Source organism: Podospora anserina, chromosome 2, assembly GCF_000226545.1.
Source record: "Podospora anserina S mat+ genomic DNA chromosome 2, supercontig 2".
Classification (NCBI taxonomy): Eukaryota; Fungi; Ascomycota; class Sordariomycetes; order Sordariales; family Podosporaceae; genus Podospora; species Podospora anserina.
This window is the reverse complement of record NW_001914858.1, coordinates 268,311-295,546: the sequence shown is the minus strand read 5'-3', so window position 1 is coordinate 295,546 and position 27,236 is coordinate 268,311. Positions and strand designations below refer to the sequence as shown.

General features: G+C 52.2%; 7 protein-coding genes across 7 annotated transcripts; 4 read left to right on the top strand and 3 right to left on the bottom strand.

Annotated features, from left to right (window-relative positions):
• Positions 1-4: 4 nt before the first annotated feature.
• Positions 5-1,895, bottom strand: PODANS_2_710 (uncharacterized protein; the record flags this gene model as incomplete). The annotated part of the gene is made up of 3 exons (XM_001910780.1): positions 5-1,316; positions 1,397-1,538; positions 1,649-1,895. 3 exons carry the CDS (start codon positions 1,893-1,895, stop codon positions 5-7), a joined length of 1,701 nt encoding a protein of 566 aa, XP_001910815.1.
• A 3,657-nt stretch (positions 1,896-5,552) lies between these two features.
• Positions 5,553-7,618, top strand: PODANS_2_700 (uncharacterized protein; the record flags this gene model as incomplete). Its single annotated transcript, XM_001910779.1, has 2 exons — positions 5,553-5,696; positions 5,762-7,618. 2 exons carry the CDS (start codon positions 5,553-5,555, stop codon positions 7,616-7,618), a joined length of 2,001 nt encoding a protein of 666 aa, XP_001910814.1.
• Positions 7,619-10,077: 2,459 nt separating this feature from the next.
• PODANS_2_690 (uncharacterized protein) lies at positions 10,078-13,236 on the bottom strand (the record flags this gene model as incomplete). The annotated part of the gene is made up of 3 exons (XM_001910778.1): positions 10,078-12,940; positions 13,011-13,087; positions 13,201-13,236. The coding sequence occupies 3 exons, from the start codon at positions 13,234-13,236 to the stop codon at positions 10,078-10,080; spliced, it is 2,976 nt and encodes a 991-aa protein (XP_001910813.1).
• Positions 13,237-14,598: 1,362 nt separating this feature from the next.
• Positions 14,599-17,505, top strand: PODANS_2_680 (uncharacterized protein; the record flags this gene model as incomplete). Its single annotated transcript, XM_001910777.1, has 3 exons — positions 14,599-14,951; positions 15,053-15,149; positions 15,214-17,505. Coding segments are annotated over 3 exons (2,742 nt in total), but the record flags the coding sequence as incomplete, so codon positions are not given.
• Positions 17,506-17,821: 316 nt separating this feature from the next.
• Positions 17,822-18,362, bottom strand: PODANS_2_670 (uncharacterized protein; the record flags this gene model as incomplete). Its single annotated transcript, XM_001910776.1, has 3 exons — positions 17,822-17,989; positions 18,055-18,185; positions 18,251-18,362. 3 exons carry the CDS (start codon positions 18,360-18,362, stop codon positions 17,822-17,824), a joined length of 411 nt encoding a protein of 136 aa, XP_001910811.1.
• A 1,057-nt stretch (positions 18,363-19,419) lies between these two features.
• Positions 19,420-20,821, top strand: PODANS_2_660 (uncharacterized protein; the record flags this gene model as incomplete). Its single annotated transcript, XM_001910775.1, has 2 exons — positions 19,420-19,687; positions 19,740-20,821. 2 exons carry the CDS (start codon positions 19,420-19,422, stop codon positions 20,819-20,821), a joined length of 1,350 nt encoding a protein of 449 aa, XP_001910810.1.
• Positions 20,822-21,219: 398 nt separating this feature from the next.
• On the top strand, positions 21,220-23,817 carry PODANS_2_650 (uncharacterized protein; the record flags this gene model as incomplete). Its single annotated transcript, XM_001910774.1, has 1 exon — positions 21,220-23,817. One exon carries the CDS (start codon positions 21,220-21,222, stop codon positions 23,815-23,817), a length of 2,598 nt encoding a protein of 865 aa, XP_001910809.1.
• Between the last annotated feature and the right edge of the window lie 3,419 nt (positions 23,818-27,236).

Sequence of the window (27,236 nt, the reverse complement as noted above, 5' to 3'; positions counted from 1 at the left end):
TCCATCAGATCTCAATGGTAATACGCCCAACCCCACGGCTGACGCACGACAACATTGATGTGACCTTCTCGTCATCCGTCAGAGCCGTCCCGCGGTGATCAACCCGGCCAGCCTTGAGCTCAACCAGACAAGTCTTGCAGTTCCCCACACAGCAGCTCGAGTCGGGCTGGTCAAACTGCTTCTGCAGGACCTCGAGCAGGGTTTCGTCTTCCCCGACCTTGACAACCACCCCGCCCTTGTTCGCCACGACAGCCTCAAAGGGATCCCCGCTCAGGTCTGCCTCGAAGGCTTCGTAGTGCACCTCCTTTTGATAAACACCAAGTTCTTTGACCTCCCTCTCGGCCTGATCCATCAATCTCTTTGGCCCGCAGAAATACAGCTGCGAGTTCCAACCCCTACTCTGGATGATCTGCCGTATATCCATCCTCTGCCCGGCAGCCTTGTCGTAGAGCACCAGCTGTCCTTCCTTCTTCAGCTCCTCGATCCGGTCTCGAAACGGCACATCATCTGCAGATCGGACGGCGTAATGCAGGACAACGCTGTAGTGTATACTCTTGTAGAACTCGACCTTGTAGAAAATCTTTGTCAGCCTGGTTGGTTGGGACCTAAAGCTGCATTTCCAAGACATACATACCATTGCCAAAAACGCCGTAACACCCACGCCACCCGCGACAAAAACATGGTGACTAGCCGCCGAAACAGTCGGCACCGCAGCCGTGATAGCCCCCACTTGTAGCACATCCCCTACTTTGACCTCGTGATGGAGGTACTTGCTCCCACCGCGGCTCTTTTCCTCAAGGGCAACAGCCAACTGGAACCGCTCTTTGTCACCGTCGACGATGGAATACGCCCTGACGAGGCCCTTTCCCAGTTTGATCTTTGCGTGAGCACCTGGGCTGAGCTCCTTCTCTTCCCCTTCCGCAAATTTGTCAACCGCTTCGAGGACAAAGGAAGTTATCCTCTTCGTTTGCTCCTTTCTTTCTACCACCTGGTAGGGCACCCACTTCTCCTTTGGTTTTTTATTGGCTTTTGCCCTCGCTCGTAGGACTCGCCGGGTGAAGTTGTCTTTGCACTCGGCCCCAAACTCTTCTATTTGAGAAAGCTCGAGGTTCATGTCATAGTTGTCTGTTTCCTTATGGAGGTACCGCTGGATGCGCTCAATAGTCCAGTCGGGGTGGGGGCGGGAGACCAAAGTCAGTTTATTCCCTGCTTCGACGAGCCCGGGAGTGAGAACGCGGAAGTAGTACCCCGTCCGGGAGAGGCGGTAGGTGTTGGGTGCGAAGTTGGGGAGGTGGAAGCGGTGGTTGAGTTTGAAGCTTTATATATATAACACTACTGTTAAAAAGCAAGAAGGGGTTTTGTGTGGTTGGTGGATTAAGGGGTAAATGGTACCTACCAAGGCTGTCTTGGAAGTGAAATCTGCAACACGGCATTTGAGTCTGATATCTCAAAGATGTCGCCTATGCAAACATTCCTCTCGTTCATGAAGCCAAGAACAAGATTCTCCCCGAACCCCCCGGGGACGAACCTCTCGGCGGCTTGGGGGAATTCCTTTTGCCAGGACTTGTAGTGGTCTGCGCAGTCTGTAGTTCGTCTTATCAGCCACTGTTTAGGTACATTTTTGTCGAGAAATAAAAAGGGGACATACACCCGTGAACAGCCTTATCAACACCCCCATGAAACGTAGGATCTTGCTCGTCACCTTCCAACCCCAACTTTGTGATTTGAACAGGTCCAGACCTCAAAGTTTTGTTGATGCCGGATTTTATGCTCAAGGGAGCGAGAGGAGCCATTCGGCCGGTGCGGACTTGGAGGATGGTATCTGATGTCAGGGGGGCGCGGAGGTCGACCTCGCCGTCTGAACCTAGTGGAAGAGGGGGTGGTTGGTGAACCATTTTGATGGCGTTGATGTTGTTTGTTGACTGTAAAAGAATGTCGCAACGCTACAAGCAAGCAGCGCAGCTTGAATAAAAGTGATGAGGCAGCCTCGGTGTCTTTCCAGCACGTTTGATGTATGTAAGTGAAACGTTGATAAGTGAGCTATCATCCAAGCTGATGCTGTCATAGCTTCCCGACCCCACATCCCCCCTCTTCATTGATATCGAGCAAGTCATATTCCCGGACTTGACGACCGAAAAAAAAAAAAAGAACAACAGCGACAATGCGGTTCGTTGCTACTTTGTTACTAATCCATATTCCTCATCTCATGTACATGACTTATCCGCTATTAATTTTTTTTGCCCTACCTCAGGTGATGGTTGTGAGCGGCTGCTTAATCAGACCTTTGGGTGATCTCCACAGTTTTGTTGCTGCAGAGATGGACGTGTAGCATTGGATAGAAAAAGGGGTAAAAAAAGGGGCAAATGCTGGCCCCGCACACAGAAGGCTGAGGGTGTGGTTGGTGGTATACTGCATAGCAACGCAGCTTCATGGATGTCTAGAGTTCTTCGCAAACGATGCAGAACTCGCGGCAAAGAGGGCAGCTTGCACAGGTTCGAGAATCGGTGCAGCGTGCGTCTTGGTGATTAACCCGCGCCAAACCGCTATGAAATACAGTATCTCATTGTTAACCCTCGATTGTTAGAATGTGGCTATCAGTCAACCCTGAGGCTCAATAATGGCCAGGCCAAGGCTGCAGGGCCTCTTTGTGCGACGTGACAGTGTCACGAATTTATCAAATATAAGGTACCGCAGATAGCCGGGCCTACCTTATTGAGAGAAGACGGATGAAACGGCAGATCAAGAGGGAGGAAAACTCATTAGATTTTCCCGCACCACCCATGATTGGTGCCAGGCCATCTGCTTTGCCGGGCCAAGGGCAAGGAGCAACAGAGATGGTGTCTTCGCTGTAGTTTGTTGGGCAAACACCAAGTTTAGTAAAGGCGCAAGTTTCGATGTGAAAATTTTGGAGAGTTTGATCATGATGTCTTCGAGCTGCGGTTTGTTCAAGTGCCAGTCCCAAGCACCCCTCACGTCCAGCCCCAGGCACATAGAATCTGACATACCTACACAGCCCCCTTCAATCGTCACCTGACAAACTTTGCACGCGTAACAGGACATCCTCCCGAGATGATCAAACCACGTCCTTGCAGCCATCGATGCAAAGATGCGGCATAATTCCATCCCATACTTGAGGAGATGTGGCGTTGATACGCGAACGTGGGTAGCCCTTGACGGCATCGATCAATGACACACCCATTGAAGTCTCGCCCACGTTCTGTAATTTGACCTAGCCCGGTGACAGAAACGGAAGTAGCCAAACTGTCCTTTTCCATCCTTGGTCCGGCAATGTTCTCCTTGACGTAATCGCGAGCTTTTCGATACCTCGGCATCCGGATTCTCGTGTTCCCACGGAGTTTGAACTCTCTCCTTCTTCAAACAGGCAGGTATTTGCCTGACCGCATGCTCAAACGGGATCGCACGTCCGGTCGACGGGAAGGGTCACACGACAATGTGCTGATTTCGGTCGTCTGCTCTCTCAGACTCCGAATTCCCTATTCCCAAGTCGCATGTACGGAGGCTCAAACAAGATAAGACTGCTCGCCGAGATTCCAAGTCTGGTAAAGAATGCATGTCCCTCAGGATGTACCGTGGACTGAGGCTCTTGCCGAGGAAACCGGACCGTAGTGCCATCGGAGCGGAGCCAAAGTTCTGTGTTTTTAGGTTCGCCGCTACCCGGAGCCAACAGGGTGATAGCAGAGCGTATTGTCGCACGATATCATGTCGGCGCTGAATGGTGTTCACGGTATAGCGCTGGTGTGGCGGCGGCAAGGCTGTCAATAAGAAAATTGTTGAGATTGTCACACTTGACAAGTTAGAACTGTGGAATGCCGCAAAGACATGTTGAATTCCTTACGATCTTTGATCTTCAGCTTGCTTGTGGCGGCTTGATTGTAGCCTGGCACACCTTGCCGCGAGGGCCTCCTGAGATACCTATGCATATTTTAGAGGTATGTAAAGAGGCGCTGATAGTCTCAGTGACAGGGTCTAATATCACCCTGAAATGAAATATCATATGGGTATTGACATCCTGAGAGGGGGAGAGAGGTGGGATTTGGAGGAGGCACGGGACTGAAACTTCATGTGCCAGTCCGGATGGAAGCTAGTGTAAAGGGCCTACAGCAGAGCCTCATCAGGAGGGGAGGTAAGACAGCGCCCAGTTTTGAGCAAGAATTAATGCTCACAAGGACAGTAAAGTAAGCGGGGTAAAAGAGCTTGCATCAACCTTTAACCGACGAATCAAAGCCCATGACGCACAAAAGGAAGGTTGTTGAAACGGTTTCTCAATGGACGGCACCAAGAATTTGAAATGTGAGAGCAGAGCCTCATCACGCTTGGCTTGTACCTAAGTAGGTAAGCTTGCAGGTATATGTATACCGCCAACATGACGATCCAACGCAAGAAATGTGATAAATAGTCTGGGCAAACAATGGTCCTTGGTATTGAGGAACGGATACGGAGGAAACACACTGTGTTATCGGTAGTTGGTGGGGGTTCTGTTGTAAATGTTGTGATGTTGAAGCGTTGAAGTTCAGAAGACTGAAGCTTAACGGAGCATGATTGTGGGGGGGCCAGTCAGAATCTTGAAAAAGGAGGCTCAACTGAATGTACCCCACATTAAAGGTCAGCTCCGCCATTTTTAATTGGCCAATCTTTGCAACTCTGGAGGGAGCACCAAACAAGGAGGTTGATGTCACAAAAACATTAAGAAATTAGCGAGACAAACAGAGAGGATGCGGCTCTGTTAAGTACCTAGGTATCAATGTGCCACTCACAATGGTGGTCATATTTTGGCTGGTATCATGGGCGGCTAGACAGGGGTTTGGGATGCAACCTAGGTCCTTCGGGGGTATACATGGATGGGAAGGGGGGCATGTGGCATCAAGAGCGATAGCGCCGCTTCCAGCCAGACTAGGTGTTTGTGGTTGATCCGTGGCTCAGGGCATGAGCAGAGCCGCATCACGCATCAACAAGGGTGGGTGCCCTCTGCCGAGTGCGGTGTCTCTTGCCATTCCACATTCCGAAACCACCTCCATCTCCCTCAGGGGATCTTCACTTCGAGACTCGTTATTGATGGGAACTTGAAATTTGCACCTTTTACTCAGCGAATAAACTGCAAGACGACAACCCAAGAAGATTTTCCGGAAGTGGATATCCATGCAGTCTCGTTGAGTGAGCGGGGGGCCTGTGTGCTCCAACTGCAAGAGCTCCAGCTAATGGCAGACGGTGTTTCCCAGCCTCGCCTGGGCTGAGAAGCAAAGGTAAGTAGGTACATACTTACCTCACCTATCGAGGTACCTACTTTCCGTTCCTGGTTTCTTAAGGGCAGGTCTCCCTTATAAATGGAAGCGACTGCCCAGTTCTTGCCTTTGGTTCTGACACTCAGCAGCAGTCACAATGCTTTGAATCCCAAGATCCGCACCTTCACTCCTTCCTGGTTGCTCTCTGCCACGTCTCGTCTTCCGGACCTGTCTGTCCTCACCACCACTGTCTCCGGTCCATGGAGCTTTTTCGATGGTTGACGGCAATCTTCCACATCAAGGTCCAAGGTGATGTCGCTGGTCAAGCTTCCATACGAGCTGGTCTCATTTATTATTGAGTATCTGGATTTGCTCGACGTCGGCAATCTCAGTCTCACCTGCAAGCGGATGCAGTATTTGACCCTGGAATACTGCATTGCCAAGCGAATCCTTGAGGTGAGTACTTGTATTGTCGTGATTGGAGAAAAAACACGGAAAAGATGACGCTGACGGTGGCGTAGACAAAGGCCCCCTACAGCTTGGAGGCAAGCAGCGCAAGACTCACTCAGCGTTGGCCCCAACAGCTGCGGAGGCTGATCAAGCGCCAAGCTGCCACTTCGTCCGTGTCTCCCTATCTTGTGAGAGTCGTCGCCCACGCGGAAACATGGCTTTACGAGAATGGCATACTGTGCTATATTCGCAAGCGTGAGATTCGGATCCTGGATCTTCACGGTTCAGCAACACAGGAGACCGTCATCAATATCCGCTCCCTTCTCCACGTGGCCCTTCCCGAGTCTAGAATGACCCGCAGGTACAAGGTCCGGGTACTGCACTACGCCCACGATATTGTTTCTTGCTTGTACACACACGCCAAGCCAAACCAAGAGCAAGTCAGCTGGCTTCTGGCCTTCAACGTGTGTACTGGCCAGGTGGTTACCGTCCGCCAAGTCGCATCGACTACCAAGATTTTCGTACGCAACGACAACAACTTTCTTTACTATGGCACCAATTCCGAGATCGGCAGGGACCTGTACCGGTACTGGGTCGTCTGGGGTTTCGACTTGAGTGCTCGCAGATGGCTGAGTGACAAACTCGAGATACAGGATGTCATGGGTGTGGATGTGGGCTCGACAGTTTGTTTTGAGATCTTTGATGGCTGGTTCTACGGCATCTCAAACCAAGCCGCTCTGGAGGTGGAAGAGGTTGATTGGATCTCACATTATACCTGCTTCAGGTTCCCGGTCACAAGAGAGGGCCTTCAAAAATGGGAGTCACCGAACCCACCAATCTTTAGAAGGAATCAACATGAGGGTGTGATCGATGACAGGTGGTACCTCCTTCGCATGTTCAAGGACGAGTCAACAGGCCAGCTCAAGGTGGTTGAGTCTAGGAAAGAGTGGCTTGCAGGGCGCATCTGGCCTAGACGCACTTACTACACCACTGTGGTAAACTTCGACGAGGCCACTTCCGACGTCGCTCGAGCAACAAATGGCCGAGCCTCATCATCTGGGAGCCCTAGTGCAGCATTACCGGAGACCATGAATCCCAAACTGCAGCACACCGAGTACACGGCACCACCATCACGAGATCCCCATTTTGTACATCCGGGGGACGACAACGCCTCGTCTCTGATGTTCGCGATCAGCAAGAGCCCTATTCGCTGCTATTATTCAGCATGTCAAACATTTTTGGACGTGGTGGACGACCCCACCTCCACGGATCCTAATGATCAACGAATCCGCTTCCGAGGCAGTTCACGACGGCCCAGGGGTACCTCTAGCCTGGGGCAGCGGGACGAACGGCAAATTTCGCCCGTAGCACAAGACTACAGCGCCCAAGATGCACTTGACCAGGAAGTAAATGATCTTTACAGGCACAAAGATGTTGTTTCCTGGCCTGCCGAGCCAGACATTTCCAATCCAGATCCTGTGCTCCTCGATTTGTACGCCGTACTGAATCCGGATGGCTTTACCGGCAACATTCGAGGGGCATGGGATGAACGCTCCTTGGTCTATTCCACAGGTGGAGATTCCCCCGGAGGCCTCAATGCCCTGGTGTTTGTCTCTTGGGACCCTTCTATTCACCTGGATGGGACATTGTCCTATTCCGACTATCGGCCCTCTCTGAGCGTACCACCTGTTCAACACATCATGGAAGGGCACAGTGACGTCTCTGACTCGGGGATAATACCCTTCCAGGAGAAAGGAAAAGGCAAGGAGTTCACCTGGAGCTACCCTAGCAAGTCGCCGAGTCCATTTCTACGTGCCGGCAGCACAGACTCGACATCATCTTCGGAGACCAACCAGGATAGCCGCTGGAAAAAAGTTGAACCTGCATTGTATCATCAACTTGGCTCAGGTTTCCACTTCGCTCGATAGTTGGAGATTGACAGACATTACGCGGATCATCCCTGAGCAAGCACTCAATTGGCCCAAAAGGTTTCAAACTGGTATCATGGATGCAATTTAGATGCAGAGACACGTCGCCTGCATGTGAATGTGGTTGCAGGTGCAACAAATCTGCACTGGATGCGTTTCTATTGCCCATCTGAGGGTGCTGGAGTGAAGTGCAGTGAAATAGGAAAAGGGGGGAAACGGAAAGGGGACGGGATGAGGGCAAGGATCACGTCCCGGCTTCAGCTAATCATCAAGTAATATGTTTATATACAGAAAGGTTCGACAGCTTTTGTGCCACTCGCCATCCTTCTCCATCATATACCTACCTGAGAAGCACATCTCAGCTGGACGACCACATGGTAGACGAGGCTCTGAAGGAATGTGCATGGAGACAGAACCCGCCGTTCCATTGTGCGAGACGACCCCAATTTCAGCATGCGGGTTGGAGGGGTGCCGTTGCCCGACTTGTTAGGCTCTGGCACGTTGAGCCATATTTGTTATGGTTGCAGAGCATCTGGATGGCTTCCTGCGTCTGCGGCCCCCTCGTGAGATGCAGTATTTGCATGGAGCCATTGTCCACAAGCGAGCAAAGTGCGATTTTCTGCGCGCGTTCCTCGGACTGCTCCCGCCATCTATGACCAAGAATGAAGGGCCCCCACAGTTAATCCTGTCTCGGACTGCTGTTGTACATTCCCCTCGGGTTGAAAAATGGCAAGATCGGTCGTCTAATGCAGGATGCGGAGAGGTGTGTGCATCTCAAACGAAGCTATTGATGACTTGAGGGGACGATATGAGGCCTCGTCGAGAAGCATCTGAGGGGTACAGATGGGGGTGGAGAGCTGCATTTTGCTTTCAATATAATATACCGAGCCGTTAAGATCAGATCAGTGGACGAACTAGGGTCAGGAGCCTTGTGAGGGCTGGTGCAACCATTGCCCGGCTTTACGCTACTTGGCTGGCCATACAACACGAGCTCAGAGATGGGTCCGGCCGAAAAGGGGAAATGGAATTTTGGAACAGCCCCCCAAGCCCAAGGAGCACACAAAAGTTTGAAAGGAAGGAAATGGGTGCTTTGAATCGTCCATTTTCTTTTGACTACTGACTTACACCACCACCTCTGGGATAACTCGACGTTGATTTCATCGCCAACTATCCTGTATACATTTCCCACGCTTCAACATTTGTGGAAGAATTTACACTCGATCTTTGAATGGAGCCATTCAACATACACATAGCGAACATGTGACAACGTGAGAAAGACCGCGGGGTGGGGGTGGCTCGCTCGTATAGGCGTGCTCTCTCGAGGTGGGCAAAAGATAAGAAGTGGTGGGATACAATGTGGGTTATATACGTGGTATCTGTATTATAACTCCCGTCAGTAGGTAGCAGAGCAGGAAACAACCAACATCAACAAAGCTTGTCGACTCTCTACCTATTCCAGAGCCCATGCATATCAACATCCCTTCTGCATGGCAACCCCCACACACAAAGGATTCTTTATAGCCTCATGTCGTCAGTAAGGAAAGAAAAAGAAAAGAAAGTAAGACTAACCCCCATGCTTTTTCGTTGTTGAGTTTAGGAGAGTGTCGTGGGTTGTACATTGTATGTGTGTGTGGGGGGGGGGTGGGAGAAGGGAATGTGATGTGATGAAGTACCATGCACTTGCCTTACATGAGAGACTGGCCACGTGCCAGACTACCACCCAGACAGACAGACATGGGAAGTTTGAGGGTCAATAGGTATGGTGGATGGATGGGGGGGAGGATCGAATCACGAGGCCGCGGAATTATTTACTTGAGGGGTGAGTGGCCGGATGGGAAAAGAGGAGCTACCTAACTGAGGGGGTTCGGGTTCGCCAATGAGGGGAGATGTAGGTAGCCAAGATGTATTCTCATACCGGATTTTGAGAGGATATCGATTTCGCCGAGACGGATATCAAAACAAAACTTGATCATGTTAAAAGGCTAATGTTTGCTATGATTGAATCTTTGAAGGTGAGGACGGCTACAACCTGGAAAGGTAGGTATTCAATTGTCCACGTAGGACCAACTATACTTAGATACAACCAACACCGACAAAATTCCTTGTATGGACGTACTAGATCCCAAAACCAACTTTTCCATCGGAGACAGTCATAAATGTGCTAACCGTCATACCTTATGAGCAATCCATGATTCTAGCTTTGCGAGGTGCTGAAAATGCGAATGGCGATAGATCCAGGAGCTACCTACAACCCTAACCCCCAAAAGAAACCTGTTCCTCCACGCTGCGCGGACTTGGTTTTGAACATTCAATACTTCCTTGAATTGACACATAAACACCTGCCTGCTAAGAGTACAGAGAAGAGAGAAATCCTACCACAAAAACCCCACCCAAAAGTCTATTCGGTATCCCCATCATCCAAAACCCACTTCAGTTTGTCTCCTCAAAGAAAAAAAAAACTACCCAGCAAAAATATCCACCACCCCCTCCCACTTCCCCCTAGCCCTCTCCTCCCAATACCCGTCCTTCCCTCCCTTCAACTTCCACACCTCCTCCCCCGCTTGGCCCTCCCCCCCGGCAACCTTGACGAACCACTTGGGCTTATACTCCTCCCCACTCTCCTCCAACACCCGTCTCCTCACCCTCTGCGCCTCCTCCAGCTTCACCTTCCACTCCTCCGCCTGGTCCAAATCCCCTTGCTCCGCAAACCTCTGATCAGGCCTCAACCTCGTATCCGTAGGCGGCAGCTTCCCCTTTTCAATCGGCGTGATCTCGTTCAGACTGGCGGCAAAGGTAGTCATACCATAGGTATTCACCGCATTCTCGACCAACTGCCCCGGCTTCCAGATTTCCTTGTTTCCCGGCACGACTTTCAGTCCGTTGGTCCAAGTGCCCGCCAACCCAGCACCCAATTTGCTGCCGTTGGGGCCGTACGTCTCCACCTTGACCTCTTCTCCCCTGCCGCCGAAAACACCCTTTGCTACAAACTCGATGACAGCCTTGGCCCCGGTCGTATCATTGTTCACGTTCATGCTCCCAACCGGCTCGACGTACTTCTCACCCATGACCACGTTGCGCAAGAAAACAGTGGCAATGGTCCAGCTGTAGTGCTCGTCTGTGCCGTCTGGCAAACGCAAGCTAACCCTTACCCGGCCTTCAGTGGTAATCTCGGCAGATTTACCCCAAAACTTCTGGGACGGAGCCGGGAACTGAGAGAAAGACCACAGCGCACTATCAGCTTGCATAGCCAACCGGACAGGACGATGAGTGACCTTCTCGACAAGAAGCCTGAAACCACCAGGCACTTCTGCCTCGGAACGGACAAGCTCAAAGGTTTCACCAAGGAGTGGGTTAAAGGGCTTGCGAATCGACCTCTCCTTTGCCCTGGTGTTGCTGAACCCAGAGATCGCAAATGCAGTCATGTACAACAACCTGTCCTTGGGGTCAGGATGCTTAGCCGCCGCATCCAAAAGCTGAGCGTACTCGAGCTGTTCAGAAACGCGGTGGAGCAACGACGTCGGCTCGTTGGCAGAAACAGGCATGCTGATCGTGCTAAGATCCTTGCCGACGTTCTTGCGGACGAACGCGATCAAACTTGGGGGCGCTACCTTGGCTGGCGGGATCGTCTTGCGTCTGGTGACTGGTTCCGTGATTGGAAGGGGGATCAATGATTTCGGCTTTGGTGGGAACAGGTTGGCACCACCCTCTGCGTTCTGAGCATAGTCGTCTTCATCTTCAATCGAAGAGACAGACGAGGACTCGTGGATCGATTCCTCAACATCTGATGCCTGGGTATCATCCTCACTATGGTGCTCGATGATCATCAGCTGGTTTGTCGACCTATCCGCATCACCGCCTTCAGCATCAAAGAACTCGTCGACCGTTGAAGTGGACGACTCAATGCTTGCTCTTGGCTGAGCAGATAATTGTGCAGGCAACCGTCGCCGTTTGCTGGTGGCGAGAAGAGTCGAGAACTCCATCACGACTGAATCCAGATCGCTCAACAGCGCGGTGCAATTCTCCAGAGTATTTGGCCCTTCCTGCTGGAGAGCACCATATTGTTTCTTGAACCCATTTTGTGTTGGGGTGCTATGGCCCGATGCTGGTATTGTCAACGAGGAACTGGCAGCTGTCTGGAAAGACTGGGGGGTGAGAGGAGACGCGGCGCCGCTAGCCTTGCGCTTCCAGAAAGACTTTTTATCTGCTGCTGATGCGGTTGTCGGCGGGCCGAAATAACCCTCGGTCTCCTCTGGAAGTGTAGGAGTGCTTGGAGAAAGGTATCCATGGCCGCTAAGTGGCTGCTTTTCGACAGCCATATCCTTTACCAGGCGGCGGAGAGCATCTCTGGTGCCTACCATCCTGCTGACCAGAGATTCAACTTGCCTCCACTCCCTCTCCTCGTCTTGCGCGCTGTTCGGAATGGTGATATGAGGTGCCGGTGCAACTCCCCCCTGACTTTCCGAGGACACTGGTTGAGTGGCAGGCAATTCCACCCCCCGAGCAATCTTGCTTGCCCGTTCCAGCGCCCGTGCCCAATCGCTGAATTCCTTGGCATTCGATGCTTTCAAGTGCCATACCTCAGCTCCAGAGTCAATGGTAATCTCGCGTCTCCTCTCGTCCGCTGCGACCGCAGCCAAGCTAAGCGGAATAGCCCCCCTAAGAGCCGAGGAGTTGCGGTTATGATAGTAAGACAGAGTACAAGTCGTATAGTCCAGAGAGAAGAAACGCTTGGCGTAGCCCTGCCCCTTCTTGCGCCTCCTCTTGAGCAGGACGCCAACATGGTAGGAGCTAGACACGCCGCTCTCACTCTTACCGGCAGCGGTAGCTGTGGACAATGCGCGTCCTCGGGTGTGGCTGGGTAGACTGTCGACGGATTCCGAGGCAGCAGCACCGAGCCGGGGGCTGCCATGCTTGCCCAAGCTCGTCCTACTCGCGCTGGCAAGAGGTCCCGCCTGTAGATTGGGTAGATTTCGTGCAGTCTGAGGAGGGGCGCCGGTCGGATATGTTAGAAGGACGAATGTCGCCGTCTTGGATGTTTGCTTCGAGAAGGTATTGTCAAAAACTAGGCCAAACATGCCAGCCTGTGTAACATCGTAGGTGCCGACCGAGACCTTGTCTGCTTCGCATTTTCCATGCCAGTGTATCGGTATAAAGCCCTTTTTGGCGAGCTGATCTTGGGCGGTACTAGCATCCCTTTTCGCAAAGAGACCGGGTTTCGACTCGGCGACGCATTCGGTGTGTTGATCGGCAAGCCCTGCATCGTCGGCCAAGGAGGTCAGATTCGTTTCGCCGGTCCCGGGGTGCTTAACAATGCCAAAGTTACTAGGTGAAAAGATTGGATCAGCATAAGGCTCAGGCTGACAATTGGGGCATCATTGGGCTGAGGTATTACATGGACTTCTTGTGAGGTTGCACGCTCCAGGAGATGGTGTGGCCAACATCTACTTTGACCCATCGTACAATGTAGGCCTATTTCGCGATACAAGACAAACTGTCAGCATATATGGAATAGCTAGTGCAAGGCGCGTCAGGTCCGTGAGGAGCGGCAACTCTGACAAATGCAGTAGGCAGAACGGACATACCTTGCTGTGGATTTCCAATTGCTCAATGCCTGCCATGGTGTGCGCTCAAGTGCGCTTTGCCCGTCGGCTAGTGCTAGTCTGGGTGATTACACGGCTTCGTCCGAAGGTTGGTCGAGGTTCAACTCTGGTGGTGTTCGTGGAGTGCCGACGTCACAGAGGTTCATGCGGCGACGGGGTGATGTCTCATTGACCGATCCGATGCCCCGCTAAAGAAGGCCCGCCAGGCAAGCGACACAGAACGAGTTTTTGGGTAGGGGGCGCTTGCGCGAGGAGTTGTAATCGACGTCGAGATGTTTTGAGCTTCCAAAAGTAAATCCGTACAAGTCGGCTAGGGAGAGCGCCGCTAATAAGGTAATTAACTATGACGGGGACAACTGGAGACAGATGGGGGGGCAGATGGGGGCATGTGGCTGTTGTTTTTTTTGGTAGACATTGCGGCTGTGTCTTTTGCCCAGGTTCTCCCGTCAATTGTCCAATGCCCGCTCAGCTGCCAGCCACCCCTAACCCACCCTTTTGCTCCCCCCCTAAGCGCGCACCCGTCAGCCCTATAGTATAACAGCAACCACCATGGGCCAACCCCCGCGGTTTTAAAACGGCTTCCTCGGGTTCGGAGTCACGAAGGCGGCCGTTGGTGCATGGGACCATGATGTCCACGAGTTGTATATTTCCTGCTCCTATTTCATATGTATTTCCAAGTGTCAAACTTGACAGTAAGATCTGGAAGCCGAGTCTCAAGAGTCTGCCCAGCAAGTGCCTTACCATTAGCTCACTTACACCTCGTAAACTTCTTTTGCCAGCCCCAAAGCTTTATGACGCGGCCTCCCAGACTAATCCTAGGCAGCATCCAGATTCCTCAGCCAAGCCATAGCAACAGGATATGCCCAACTGCATTAGTTGGAGTCTTACTCGCATCTTGGCTTATGTGTACAAGGACACAGAAGGCTGGGCTGCCTCGGTTACATAATCAGCATCTTGAAGTTGTAGGAACACTCTTTCTCACACGGGACAGGTTTAACTGACCTTGTGATAGAGGATCGTTCCAGCCTATCAGTTTCCAAAATTCTACGAATTTATGTTAATGATTTCAACACCTTATACAAGAGTTGTCCAAAACTTTGAATGATGCGGCTAGAGACCGAACCCTAACCCTAGTCCTCACCCTAACAAAGCCAGATGCATGTCCCACTTATTTTCCTTCAAAGCTTGGCGTGCAGCATTGCTTGACTTCTCGAAGCTCGCTCGTGCCTGGCGCGACAACTGATAATCCATGCAACAAAAAGTTACCAGTTCACCACCATTGATTCGCTCCCCCGGCCACGGTGACCGCCAACCATTGCAGGCGCATGAATAAAGATTCGTCATAGAACACGACATCATCATCCACATCGCGATCGATAAACAGCCACCACAATGTCACGGAGGGACTTCCTTAGCATGCCTGCGCCCGAGAACTACGTCGCTGGTCTCGGGCGTGGTGCCACTGGCTTTACCACCAGATCTGACTTGGGTCCGGCGCGAGAAGGTCCCAGCGAAGACCAAATCAAGGCTGCCGTCGCAAAGAGGACAGCGCAATTGGGACTCGGCGGCGACAATGCGAAAGATGATGACACCGATGACGCCGCTCGATATCAGGATCCAGACAACGAGGTTGGCCTGTTTGCCGGCGGTTTCTATGATAAGGAGGATGAAGAGGCAGACAAGATCTGGGAAGATATAGACGAGAAGATGGCAAACAGGAGGAGAAAGCAAAGGTTAGTACTCTCCCCTTTTCAAGTCTAACCCAGCGCTTTCCTTCCCACACGTACACCCAAAAGCACTCGGTTTATCGTCTTATACCCTTAGATGAATGGAGAACGAAATACCAACGGTCTACTTTTTGCGAACAGGGAAGCACGAGAAAAAGCCGAACGAGAAGAATACGAGCGACAGAACCCAAAGATTCAGCAGCAGTTTGCCGGGCTCAAGAGAAAATTGGCCGAGCTCACCGACGAAGATTGGGCGAACATACCCGAGGCAAAGGATGCCACCGGCAAGACCAAGAGGGCACGACAAGCGAGGATGGAGAGATTCTATGCTGTGCCCGACAGCGTGCTAGCTGCTGCGAGAGACCAGGGTCAGTTTGGCACGACAGTTGCGGACGATGGGACTGCTACCAGCGCTATTCCCGGAGGAACCGAAACGACGACGGATTTTGCAAAGATCGGTGCCGCCCGCGACAAGGTGTTGAAGGCAAGACTTGAGCAGACATCGCAAACCAGCGGGCTTGCTACGGCAGGTAGCGCCACGAGTCTGGATCCGAGGGGTTACTTGACCTCACTAGCCAGCACCCAAGGTGCAGAGCAGAGTATCGGTGATATTGAGCAGTTCAGAAAGATGTTGAAGTCTGCTGTAGACTCAAACCCCAAACAGGCGTCCAGTTGGATGGCTGCGGCAAGATTGGAGATGACAGCAGGGAAACCGGGTGCCGCCCGCAAGTTGATTGCGGCTGGGTGCCAGCATTGCCCCAAGAATGAGGATATCTGGCTTGAGAATATCAACATCAACGACACTCACAATGCCAAGATTATTGCGGCTGAAGCTATCCGCAACAACCCAAAGTCGGTGAAGCTCTGGGTGGCGGCCATGAAACTGGAGAATGACCAAAGATCACGGAAGAAGGTGATCCGAAAGGCGCTGGATCATAACCCACAATCCGAGGCTTTATGGATTCATGCGGTGAACCTGGAAGAAGATGTGGAAGATGCCCGCATTTTGCTAGCCAAGGCCACTGAGCTTATCCCCGAATCACTCGACTTGTGGCTGAGACTGGCACATTTAGAGACCCCGGAGAATGCTCGCAAGGTGCTCAACAAGGCCGTCAAGAAGCTCACCAACTCCCACGAGCTGTGGATTGCGGCCGCTCGCCTGGAGGAGCAGCTTGGTGAGGGTGCAAGACGACCAGTCATGAAGAACGCCGTTAAGTTCTTGGCCAAGCAAAACGCCATGCCCAAGCGTGAAGAATGGATTGCTGAGGCTGAAAAGTGCGAGGAAGAAGGCGCGGTCATCACCTGCAGCAATATCATCGAAGAGACCCTCGGCTGGGGGTTGGACGAGGACGACGACCGCAAGGAGCTCTGGATGGAAGATGCCAAAGCCAGTATCAGCCGCGAAAAGTACGCCACCGCCCGGGCGATATACGCCTATGCTCTTCGTGTCTTCCCCAACAGCAAGAGCCTTTACCTCGCCGCCGTTGACCTGGAGAGAGAGCACGGCAACAAGGAGGACCTCTGGAACGCGCTTGAAAAAGCCGTCGAGGCCTGCCCTCACCAAGAGACCTTCTGGCTCATGCTGGCCCGCGAAAAGGCAGGCGAGATTAACGAGGCTCGTCGCGTTCTGGCCCGTGCCTTCAAGCAAAACCCCGATAACGAGGACATCTGGCTTGCGGCTGTCAAGCTTGAGGCTGACAACGGCTTTATCGATCAAGCCCGCGACCTGCTCAAGACTGCCCGGCAAAACGCCCCTACCGATCGTGTCTGGATGCGTTCCGTGGCCTTTGAGCGCCAGCTAGGCAACAGCGAAGCCGCCCTTGACCTCGTCATTGACGCCCTCCGCCTCTTCCCTAATGCTCCAAAGCTTTGGATGATGAAGGGGCAGATTTACGAGGACATGGACCAGCCGGCGCAGGCAAGGGAGGCATATGGTGCCGGTGTCCGCGCCGTTCCTTCGTCGGTCCCCTTGTGGCTTTTGTACTCCCGTCTGGAGGAGCGCCTCAACAACGTGGTCAAGGCCCGTTCCGTCCTCGACAGAGCAAGGCAGGCAGTTCCCAAATCGGCGGAGCTGTGGACTGAGCTCATCCGTCTTGAGCGTCGCGCTGGTAACATCACTCAGGCCAAGACCCTCATGGCTACTGCCCTGCAGCAGATGCCCAAGAGCGGTCTCCTCTGGGCGGAGAGGATTCTTCACCTGGAACAGCGAACCCAGCGCAAATCGCTGCTGGCGGAGGCGATGAAGAAAGTGGAGAACGACCCGGTGCTGATGGTGACGGCGGCGTATATCCTCTGGAAAGAGAGGAAACTCGAGCAGGCGGATAAATGGTTTGAGAGAGCGCTGAAGCTGGACACGGACCATGGGGATACGTGGGCGTGGTATTACAAGTTTTTGCTGCAGCATGGGACGGAAGAGAAGAGGGTTGGGTTGGTGAGCAGGTGTGTTTTGGCGGAGCCGAGACATGGGGAGTATTGGCAGCGGGTGGCCAAGATGCCGAAGAATGCGGGGAAGGGTACGGAGGAGATGTTGAAGTTGGTTGCTGCTTCTTTGCCGGAGTAGGGTCCTGGAGGAGTGTTGTAATGTTGAATTGGTTTGGGGACATGGGACGGGATTATGGCACGTATGGATAGGATAATGATATCAATTGATCGATCAACTTGAGATCAAATTCAAACAAAACTAGAAAACCCCGAAAACCTGAAAACACCCAGTTATCAAAACCCACAAACATGACTGTTGTGGTTGTATAGATATCGCTGGCGCGACCTTCATGTCATGATGATAAACAAAGAAACCAGTTCCGTTCGCCCTCCCTTCCATTATCATACACCTCCCACCTCCTCCTTTCATTATTAAGTAGTTGATAGGTTGAGCTTTACTTGCTCCCGAACCACGAGCTAAGGTAGCTCTTGCTCTTGGCGGCCTTCTCCTCGACCGTACGGTCAAACTCGTCAATCTTCTTGAGGGTATCGGCCTTGGCTTGTTTGGCGATGGCCTCGGCTTCGTGCTTGGCTTGGCTGAGGTCGCGGTTGACGGTGGTTACCTTTGGATTGTTAGTGTTTTTGATTTGAAAGAAAAAAGGGGCGAGAACGAGGGAGTAAAACATACAGCAGAGTCAATCTTGGTGCCGACCTCGTGGCCGAGGCGGGTGCCTTCTTTCTCGGCCTTGTGGGTTGTGTGGGTTGGGTAGTTGGTGGGAATCTTGGATTCGATTTTGGCGGCGGCGCGGTGGGCGTCGCCTGAGGGGGAAGTTAGTATCAGGGGTAGATGATGGGGTGGGTGGTGAAGTGATGGTTGGACGTACTCTCAAACTGCTTCTCGGCTGCTCTGGGGTTGCCGCCGGCGCTGTAGAGGTAGTAACCAATGCCTGAGGCGGCGAGGGCACCGAGGGCGAGGGGGGCGCGAGACTTGGACATTTTGATTGTGGTTGTTTGTAAAGTTTATGTGGTTTTGTTGGTGAAGTGGAAGCTGTCGAGCGTTGTTGCTTTTGATGGGATGGGAGCTGTGTCTTGTGTGAAATCTGATTGATGAATGGAAGTTGGAGGTCAAAGAAGATGGGTGGTTGTGGTATTTCAATGCATTTGGGGGAAGCAAGCACCAGTTGTTACTTGGTTTGCTACCTCCCTATTCGTTCCCGGTTACACCTCATGGCACGTTTTTCTGCTCTTTTGTCTGGTACCAAACTGGGACTTGTTGGAGAGAGCTCTTCATTCACGGGTCATGCATGACGTAGGCGAGGGGCAGTTCGCGGTCGAGAGGTCCGTTGCGGTGGGGCCACGACCACTGCCGCTGCCCCGCTTTGGGGATGGGGTCCACTGTATTCGAGATTCAGATTTCAGACATGGAAAGAGTCTTTGTTGACACTGCGGATATCATTTTAGTAGACAGCTCTACAGTGCTTGTTGAATCCTTTGATACATCGTCAGATTTTGGGGTTATTTCATGTTTTGTAGCCATCAGCTATACATCAGTTACTCTCTCAGACAGTGTTCTTCAGCCCACTATAAAGATGCAAAAGCACGAGCCAGCCTGGGGAGCTTGGCATCAAACTGGCCAGGGCACCACCGCTAACCCAACGACATTACATCATGGCGCAGGCGAAGCTTCCAGTTCAGCTTCACACGCTTCTCTCGACAAGCACACTTCAATTCTCCAGTTTGGTTTCCATCAGGGACCCCTAATTATGCCCATTGTCTCAATCGCATGCCTTAGTCTTGAATTGCACCTGCGTGGGGCCTTTTCCTGAGGAGGACACCCCTGTCGATTCATCGATCTCTACACGTACGCGCCAGCTCCAACACAAACTTCTGTCCAAGGCACCAGCGCATTGCATCAAACATCTCCACGAACCCCAACAAAGCGCCCCAGCTATAGCCGTCGGCCCCGTGTTCTTCGTTTTGTCAATGTATTTTTGCGGACATAGGGATCTGAAAGAAGGCGGCGGTACGTCATGCTTTTGGTAGAGGGGTAGTCATGCCGAGAATAAAACATCACCGCTCGTCGCGTCGCGTGCCCCCGCCCAAAGATAGCGACTTCGACCACGAGATCAACCTCGTTGACAAGTCCGAGGCCGAGGACGACTCCATCGGGCCTCCTACTGCGGGGCCGTCTTCGTCATTGCAGGACTCAACACGGGAGTCAGCACTAGGGGTATCTGATCGTGAGAATGGTGATGCCAGCAATGCGCGAGTAGGTGTAGCAGACGAGGAGGAACGCCCGCGCCCGTCCATCCACATCAATGGTACGCCCACGTTGTCATATCTTTTCTGCAGAGCAACACTGACAGCTTGTAGAGCCTACACCATTACGAGAAGACGTCGTCGACGCTGTCAACGCTGGGACAGCAAGGAGGAAGAGTGTGAGCAAGAAAAAGGCGCCTGAGTCGGCAATCGAGATTCTCTACGAGAACCAAAGAGGCGGCTTCCTCTGCGGGATACCTCTTTTCTCCTCCAAAGCCCTGGGCAACTTGGACCCAACAGCATGGACGAACTACGCCCACAAGCCCAGCCCGACAGATATACACACAGCTCAGGTGCCCGATCCTAGCTGGGAGTGGGCTTGGCCGGAGTGGAAAATCAACAAGGACGACAATGTCGACGATGAGGGCTGGGAGTATTCGTTTGCATTTTCTAAGAAGTTTTCATGGCACAAGGCGAGATGGTGGAACTCGTTTGTTCGTCGTCGAGCATGGATCAGGAAACGGGTCAGAAAAGATTCCGGGTACATTGCACAGGACCCCCAAATGCTCAATCCCGAGTACTTTTCCGTTCGACCGTCGTCAGAAATGAGTCGTGAACGCGAACGCGAACGCGAACGCAGCTTGAGCAGGATGAGTAAACGGACTGCCAGCCTCCGAGGCAGCAGACTTAGCATGAGCTCAACGAAATCAGGTGGTGTCGAACAACCAGACGACATCGAGCATGTTGGCGATCTTCTGGCCGTACTGCGGACATCCCGAATCGACCGGGAAAAGATCGAGGCAGTGGACAACTACCTTGAACATGCACAGGAAGACCTGGCAGGGCTACAGAAGGTGATGCATGAGATCATGTCACTCTTTGTATTTCAGGCCTCGAGGAGGGTCTTGCTGACGAGATTGACCGAGATCCATGATCAAACGGTGGCACAAAGCAAGAAAGGCAAGGACGCAGATGGAGAATTACAACGGCGGGCGAGGAATCTCGCCGACGCAGTCAAGCATGCAGATGAGGAGGTAAGAAAGCTTGAGTACTGGAGCGACGTCAAGGGAATGGCTGAGGAGGGCGATTCGACAGGAGCAGTGGATCATCGAAAGGGGTGGGATCCGTCGTGGCAAGGCGTTGATAAATCCGGCCCTTCAGAGCCAGCTCCTCCAAACGGCGAGACCAAAAATTGAGGTCATGATGGTTTCATGGGCGTGGGTAATATCGTTTGGGAATAGCAATACCGGCATGGGAGAACTGGAGTTCAACATTGATAATGAAAATACCCCCTTTTTCTGTTGAAAGAGAGCGATTATGCTAGCACAGTGTCCTTGCAACTTATTTGTCACTGTGTTGAAGTGGGGCAGCCGGTGTGGCTGCGGGCGGGACTGGATTGTTGCTCTTGAATTTTTTTGACAAGAGTGACAAGCTCCAGCTTGCTGAGACAGCAGCAACCACGGCACCACGACGACGACGATTGCGACTGCGACGACGCCGGCGACTGCGGCATTTACAGAGATCGGAAGGCCCGGATATTGAACCCCCGGCCGGCCGAATGCTTCCGCCATTCGACATGCCACATCCATAGCAAATGAGCCTGGGAGTCACGCAACCTTGGAGGGCCTGGTCGCAACGCTCACGGATTCCCCGGTTCTACTGGTCCTCCTCGACTGCGATTGTCCCATTTTCCGGATACCAGAGAGCCTTCTTCCACGCCGGCCGCTCGAACCTTGCCAAAACCACCCCGAAGCCAGCAAACAATGCACGCCCGAGTGCTCATGCCTCCGCCAAGGCCGCCGCCACTAAGAATGCACAGAACTTGGTGAGCCGGTTGGAGATTCTGCCATATCAACCTCACGGGGCGATTCCCGTTACTGTCGACTATCTAGGCACCAACCCAAGCTGGGGATCTCGACAGAAACAAGCCTCGAAGCACCGCGCCGCTCTCAAAGCAGCACAACATATCGACGAGCGTCACAAGCGGGTATCAGACTGGCGTCTCATTCTCGAGACTCTGTTGAAGCAGACTCCTATTCTTGATCACGACATTCTTGTGGTCAAGGTACGACTTCCAGATGACGGCTTCAAGCGCTTGGAAGACGACTTTCATGACAACTTTTGGGATATTTGTTCGCGAACAGGATGTCGGATGAGGTTATACACTACGACAAATAGGAAACGAACGGGGCCGGTACCATCCGTGTGGGAGAGTGGGCTAAAAGGGTTGGAATGGAGTGCTACACAGGAAAAGTTTATCCTGATCTTTGGTGGGCTTGATAACGTCACAGCGGCCTATAACGGGGTTGTTCGCGCAGTGAAGGGTGGCATTCTCGTTGGAACTCGAACCGAGGATAATTGGGAAGACCTGCTGCAGCTTTCACCGAAGACGGTGGAGGAGTTGTCTTTGCGAATCGCGGGCCCCAAAGCCAAAGATTCGAAGCAGAGAAAAGACAGCACAACGGAGATGCAGTTCAGGAAGCCCGTCTCGCGTCCCCGTGAACTAGCGAGGTTTCATGAAATTCACCCAGAGCCATATCGCCTCGCGGTTAGGGCAGATCAGATTCCACCCTTGGAACCTGGCGAGATTTGGACCAAGGCTTCTTTCCTGCGTTACGTTCGCCGACTCGTGGGTGGCCAACTGACGCCTGGTGAGCACCGCTTCTTATACGGGAATGAGGGTGATGAACAGGCCACACATGTGGATGTCGTTGTCCGCCAGCTGCAGCGCGCTTTTTATGATGAGGAGTGCGTTGATGCAGTTTCGCTTCCCGCCCTCAAAGACGCTCTTCGATATCTCGCCCAATCACCTCATGGATCCCGCTTCACCCATGTGCCAGGCGGGCTGGTACGCCGCGTGAAGTCTTTAGGTCTTAAACTCGATGCCGATGTTTTCAACTGGGTTGCCCAATTCGCAGTCAAGTCCAAGCACCTCCGAGCCTTCCAGCGGACGCTCGGTGCGATGGTTCGAGAAGGGCATGCGCCAAACTTCAAAACTTGGTTTCTTTTCTTGCGAATAATCAAGGCTGAAGACGTTAGGCGCTACATTCTGCGGGCGATGAACACGAAGGGTTATCTTACGGACCCAGAATGCATGCGCCGGATATACGCAGAGATGGCTGGCCTCGACCTGCACCGGGCTCTTGAACTGAAGCAAGATTTTCAGTCTTTTCTTCAGAGCCAGCGCGAGCTTTATGGTCCCGATTGGCGCCTGACGGTCTGGATCGGGAATATCTTGATTCACAAATACGGCACCTCAGGGCAGCTCAACAGCCTCTTCCAGGTTCTTGAGGCTATGATTGCTGCTGGAGAAAGGCCGGATATAATTACGTTGAATACAATACTCTCCCATTGCCGGGACCAGCGGAAACTCGGCTTGGCGATGTCAACCTTGGAATTCTTTTCCAAGCACAGCCTAGCACAGCCAGACGAGATCACATACCGACTGCTCTTCTCGATGGCCTGGACATCTAGGCGCCTCCACCTGACTACCTACATATTCCGTCATGCCGTCCTCGCCGGGTTTGACTCACATCTGATGAGATCCCGCGTCGCGACGCTCCTGAAGGCGACCTCGCCTGATTTCACAGAGTACCTGGGATTCTCTACTTTGCCTGAAAAGTGGGTACAGGCAGGTCGTTTCGTTCGAAGCAAACGACATTTGGCCAAGATTTTAGTTCTGGAAAAGTCGTTGATCAAGAGGGGAGTTTCCAGAGTGGAACGGTGGAAGCAGTGGCTGAACAAAGAGACGGCAAAGGTCTGCCTGTCAAAGCCCGACATCTACAAACGGCTGTTGCTATCTGACTTTCGCCGTCATGATTATTGGAAACATCGGGCATCAGCGGCACCCACCAACGATATCCGCTCTTTCTGGGACTGGTCAAAAACGGCACATCTCTCTCTCAGGCCGAGATTTTCACTTTGTGAGATGATCAAGCGGGCTACAGCCAAGGATGAGGCCCTGCTCAAGGCGGCGCGGAAAAATAGGTGGTTTGTTTTTGAGGCGAGTGAGCTGCTGGCCGTGCGCCGGGGGAAAAAGCCTGGGGTTCCAGGTCGCGGTGCAATTCACGTGCAGAAAGATGAGCCTAAGATCCAGCAACCGAAACCGCTGGCGGCACGGGGGGAAAGGGAGAGACGGAGGAAGGAGCTGCGGTCAGGGCAATCCAAAGAGATACACCCGGGAGGAACGTGAGATTATAGAGGGTCAAAGGCCACTCGCCGCGAGGAGGGCAAGGGCGAAGCGGAGGGCAATTTTGAGAGGGAGGATGAAATCATAGATGAGAGAAGACGATTTTGGTTGGCCAGGCCTAGAAAGGGCGAGTTTTATTGTATTCTAGCCGACTGATGGACGTGTATTATACCACTACTCTTGACATAGAACATAACATCACGAAGGTGCATGATGGGGTAGAGAATCATTATTCGAGTATATGACGGGGGAGGTATTGTATAGTATATAAAACTAACAGAGTGCATTAGATATTGACGAGGTTAAGGGCCTGCAGTGTGTGTTTGTCTTTTGGGTCTTGTACATATCCGTTTTGTTTTTTGAAAGAGGTGATAAGCAACGCGGTAATATATTTCCATTACATCAAGACTTGTTAAGGTACAATCGGCTTCTTTAGCAAGTATCTCATACGAAGACGAAGAAAGACACCATCCGCAGGTAGTTACCTACACCAAAAGGCCCACCTCCTCGGCGTTTCAGTCAAAGAATTTACTTACCCGAGCAATATACAACTGTTTCGGTGGGTAGCTTTGCTGTGGATTTATTGTGAAGTTGTACGTACACCCATAATAACGATCGAGATCATAAACACAACACGCCAAGTGGAAGCTGTTGGCTGGAATAAGGATATGGCAAACATGGTACTCACTTTAAGGGGGGGGGGGGAAGGGGGGCGGGCTACAACGATGGAGATGAATACCCTCCCCGTGGTGGTCGTTACGAGAGTTGCCTGTTGACGGGGCTTCATTTTATTTAAAGGCGTATGATAGGTTAGTTTCTTCTGTAACCGAGATTCACCACGATTTTACACTTGCACACCAGCCCGAGAGCAGCCTTGATGATTTCGAAAATACTGATATCATGATTTCAAATATGTTGTGCCTCGGTTTATGCACTGTTCATGATGTACATGAAAAAAAAGCCAGGCCGACGATCTGTTGGCCTGGGTAATTGATTGCGAGGTATCCGATACCTCTTTTTGGCCGCGCGCGCTTATTTTCTCATTCTGAACGTCGGTTGATGTTTGTGAGTGTGGGTATGAGGAATCACAACATTGTATCATGTAAAAATGAGGCATGTGCGGATGTGGTGTCTGTAGGTAGGCAAAGCAGGGAGATATTCTGGGAGGTTGATTATTGATGTTTGGGGGGTTTTGCATTACGGGATGATCAAAGGTATCACGTATGTCGTGGACAGAATAACTGACGCTGCAAAAATACTGAACCATACCTTTGAAGAGACAGTTGATAGGCCTGGAAAGATGGCCTATAGGTCTTGAAGGATAGCAATTCTGTCCAGGACTTGTTTATATACACAGTTTGGGACGGGAAAGGGGGGTCTACAGGGTAAGAATTTGTTCTCATTCACAGGCTTGCGATTGATTTCCGAGTTGGCCGAGAGTAGAAATGCCGAGAGAGCCGCAACGATGGGAGGCTCTCCGGCAGTCTGGCGATAGAGGAGGGTGAAACATCGTGACGGTGTATATTGACTGGACAGACCTGATCTCACCGAGTTCAACACGAACTCAAGATTGAATATGCCTCGACAATTGTTGGACTGTCGTCGACCTGCCAGAAGGTGGATACCTGTCCAGCCTCGAGCTTGATTAACCAGGAGTCCTCGTTGGGCTGAGTCAGTGGTGCTACCCAAACCTCGAGGCGCCTAGTATAAGACAGGTAGCATAACCCGGTGAAGATATCCCAGTTCTTGCTGTTGAGCATGTGTGGTGTGAGGTGGTGTGAGAGTATTGGATAGAGGTGTGAAGCAAAAGATACATCGGGTTCTTGTACCTACCTTCATTTGTCTGTCGTTGACTCATCTCCGTTTTCTCCGTCGTTGCTGGCGATATTCGGCGATCTGTATACTGCTTCTGAAACTGTGCCCGGTTTCTCGGGAATCTCACAGGCACAATTTCTCGGACTGCGCCGGGGAAGGACCCGGAGAGAGTCGTCACGCAATCACCGTTGTATTACGGCGCTGCTTCTGGTCGATATGTGGTCCTTGATTGTGGTTGGCCCAGCTCCAACAACCAGCTAATCTAAGAGTCCCAAAGAAAACTCTACCAAGTAGGCTGCCATGTGGTTGATGAGACGTCACGAGCCTGACGAAGTGGACACGGTGGACCAAGCAGGATTCCGGCTCTTCAGCTGGGTAGGGTCAGCTAGACTTGGGATGTGTTTGCCTAAGGCGAGTGACTCTTATGATCCTCATCATGAGACAGAGGACGGAGTCTAAGGATCGCGCAAACAAGACGCACGGTCGGGGGTGGACGACGCCTTTGCGGAGGATTCCTCAGGATCGCAACCGTTCCGTTTCGTCTCGTCCCGTCCCGTGCAAGATGCTGACTGTTTCGCTAATGCCCATCTCTCCATGCCGACTCATGCGAGTCTGGCTTGGGCAGTGCAATCGGGAGTCTGAATATGTGCCTTGCTATGGCCCTGTGTGTGACCATCCAGTTGGACCTGAGGGCAAACCAAAACTGTTCGGTGCCAGAGACATTCCTCGTACCGGTTATTTTGCTGCTATTCACATCGTCTTTGCATGTAATATCACGCATCCATCTCACTTGAGAAAGAGGTGGTGTCCCATGACACCGCGAGGGCAGGACGGAAGACGTCAGGGGGTCAGAAAAGGCTCCCCAGGTGGTCACAATTTACCCCCTATTGAAAGAGAGCCGACGGTTGGCTAAGAAAGCCTGTGGGGTCCAGTCTCCTGCATACAAGAGGTGATCTCGAAGTCAGACCGGACAGCTTCATCGGATATGGTATGCTCGACACCGACTTCGATGTCAGCAACCACACACAGTTCGATGGGTATCCATGGTGGCCATCAACCCAGAAAGGCACAGGAGCGATACTCGCTGCCGAGTGTCTTTTCGTATTGTACCGCGACAAAAGGACCTCTCTGTGGATTTTCAAGGTGAAACGTGAGTTTACCGAGTTTGCTGGGAACGTGGGGGCGGGTTGGGGGCCAAAAGGCAGCTTTGCCCCTTGAACTAGGCATGACAGTTGGGTTCAAAGCCAACTCGAAAGGCCCGACACAATGTGAAAAGACTCTGTGCCGCATCTCAAGGCATTTTAAAGAATCTGGGGTAGTAATCGCCACAGTCTCTCTGCGCCCAAATCTGAAACCGTCCGGATTCCGGCACTGTGTGGCATGAGCCCTCAAGACTGGGCGACAGTATACCACACGGCGATGGGTTCCTGTAAGCGCAGGAGAGATGAATATCGAGAAGCTGATGTTGGGAACCTCCTTGTACGGCAGAAGGCAGACCGAACAGCAACCCGAGAGGGGGTCCTGATGGTGGCTTGTAGAGTTTGTGCGACATAAGACGGGCATCTATGAGTGCGGATGAAGCTTAATCTGACGCTCATTTGACTGTT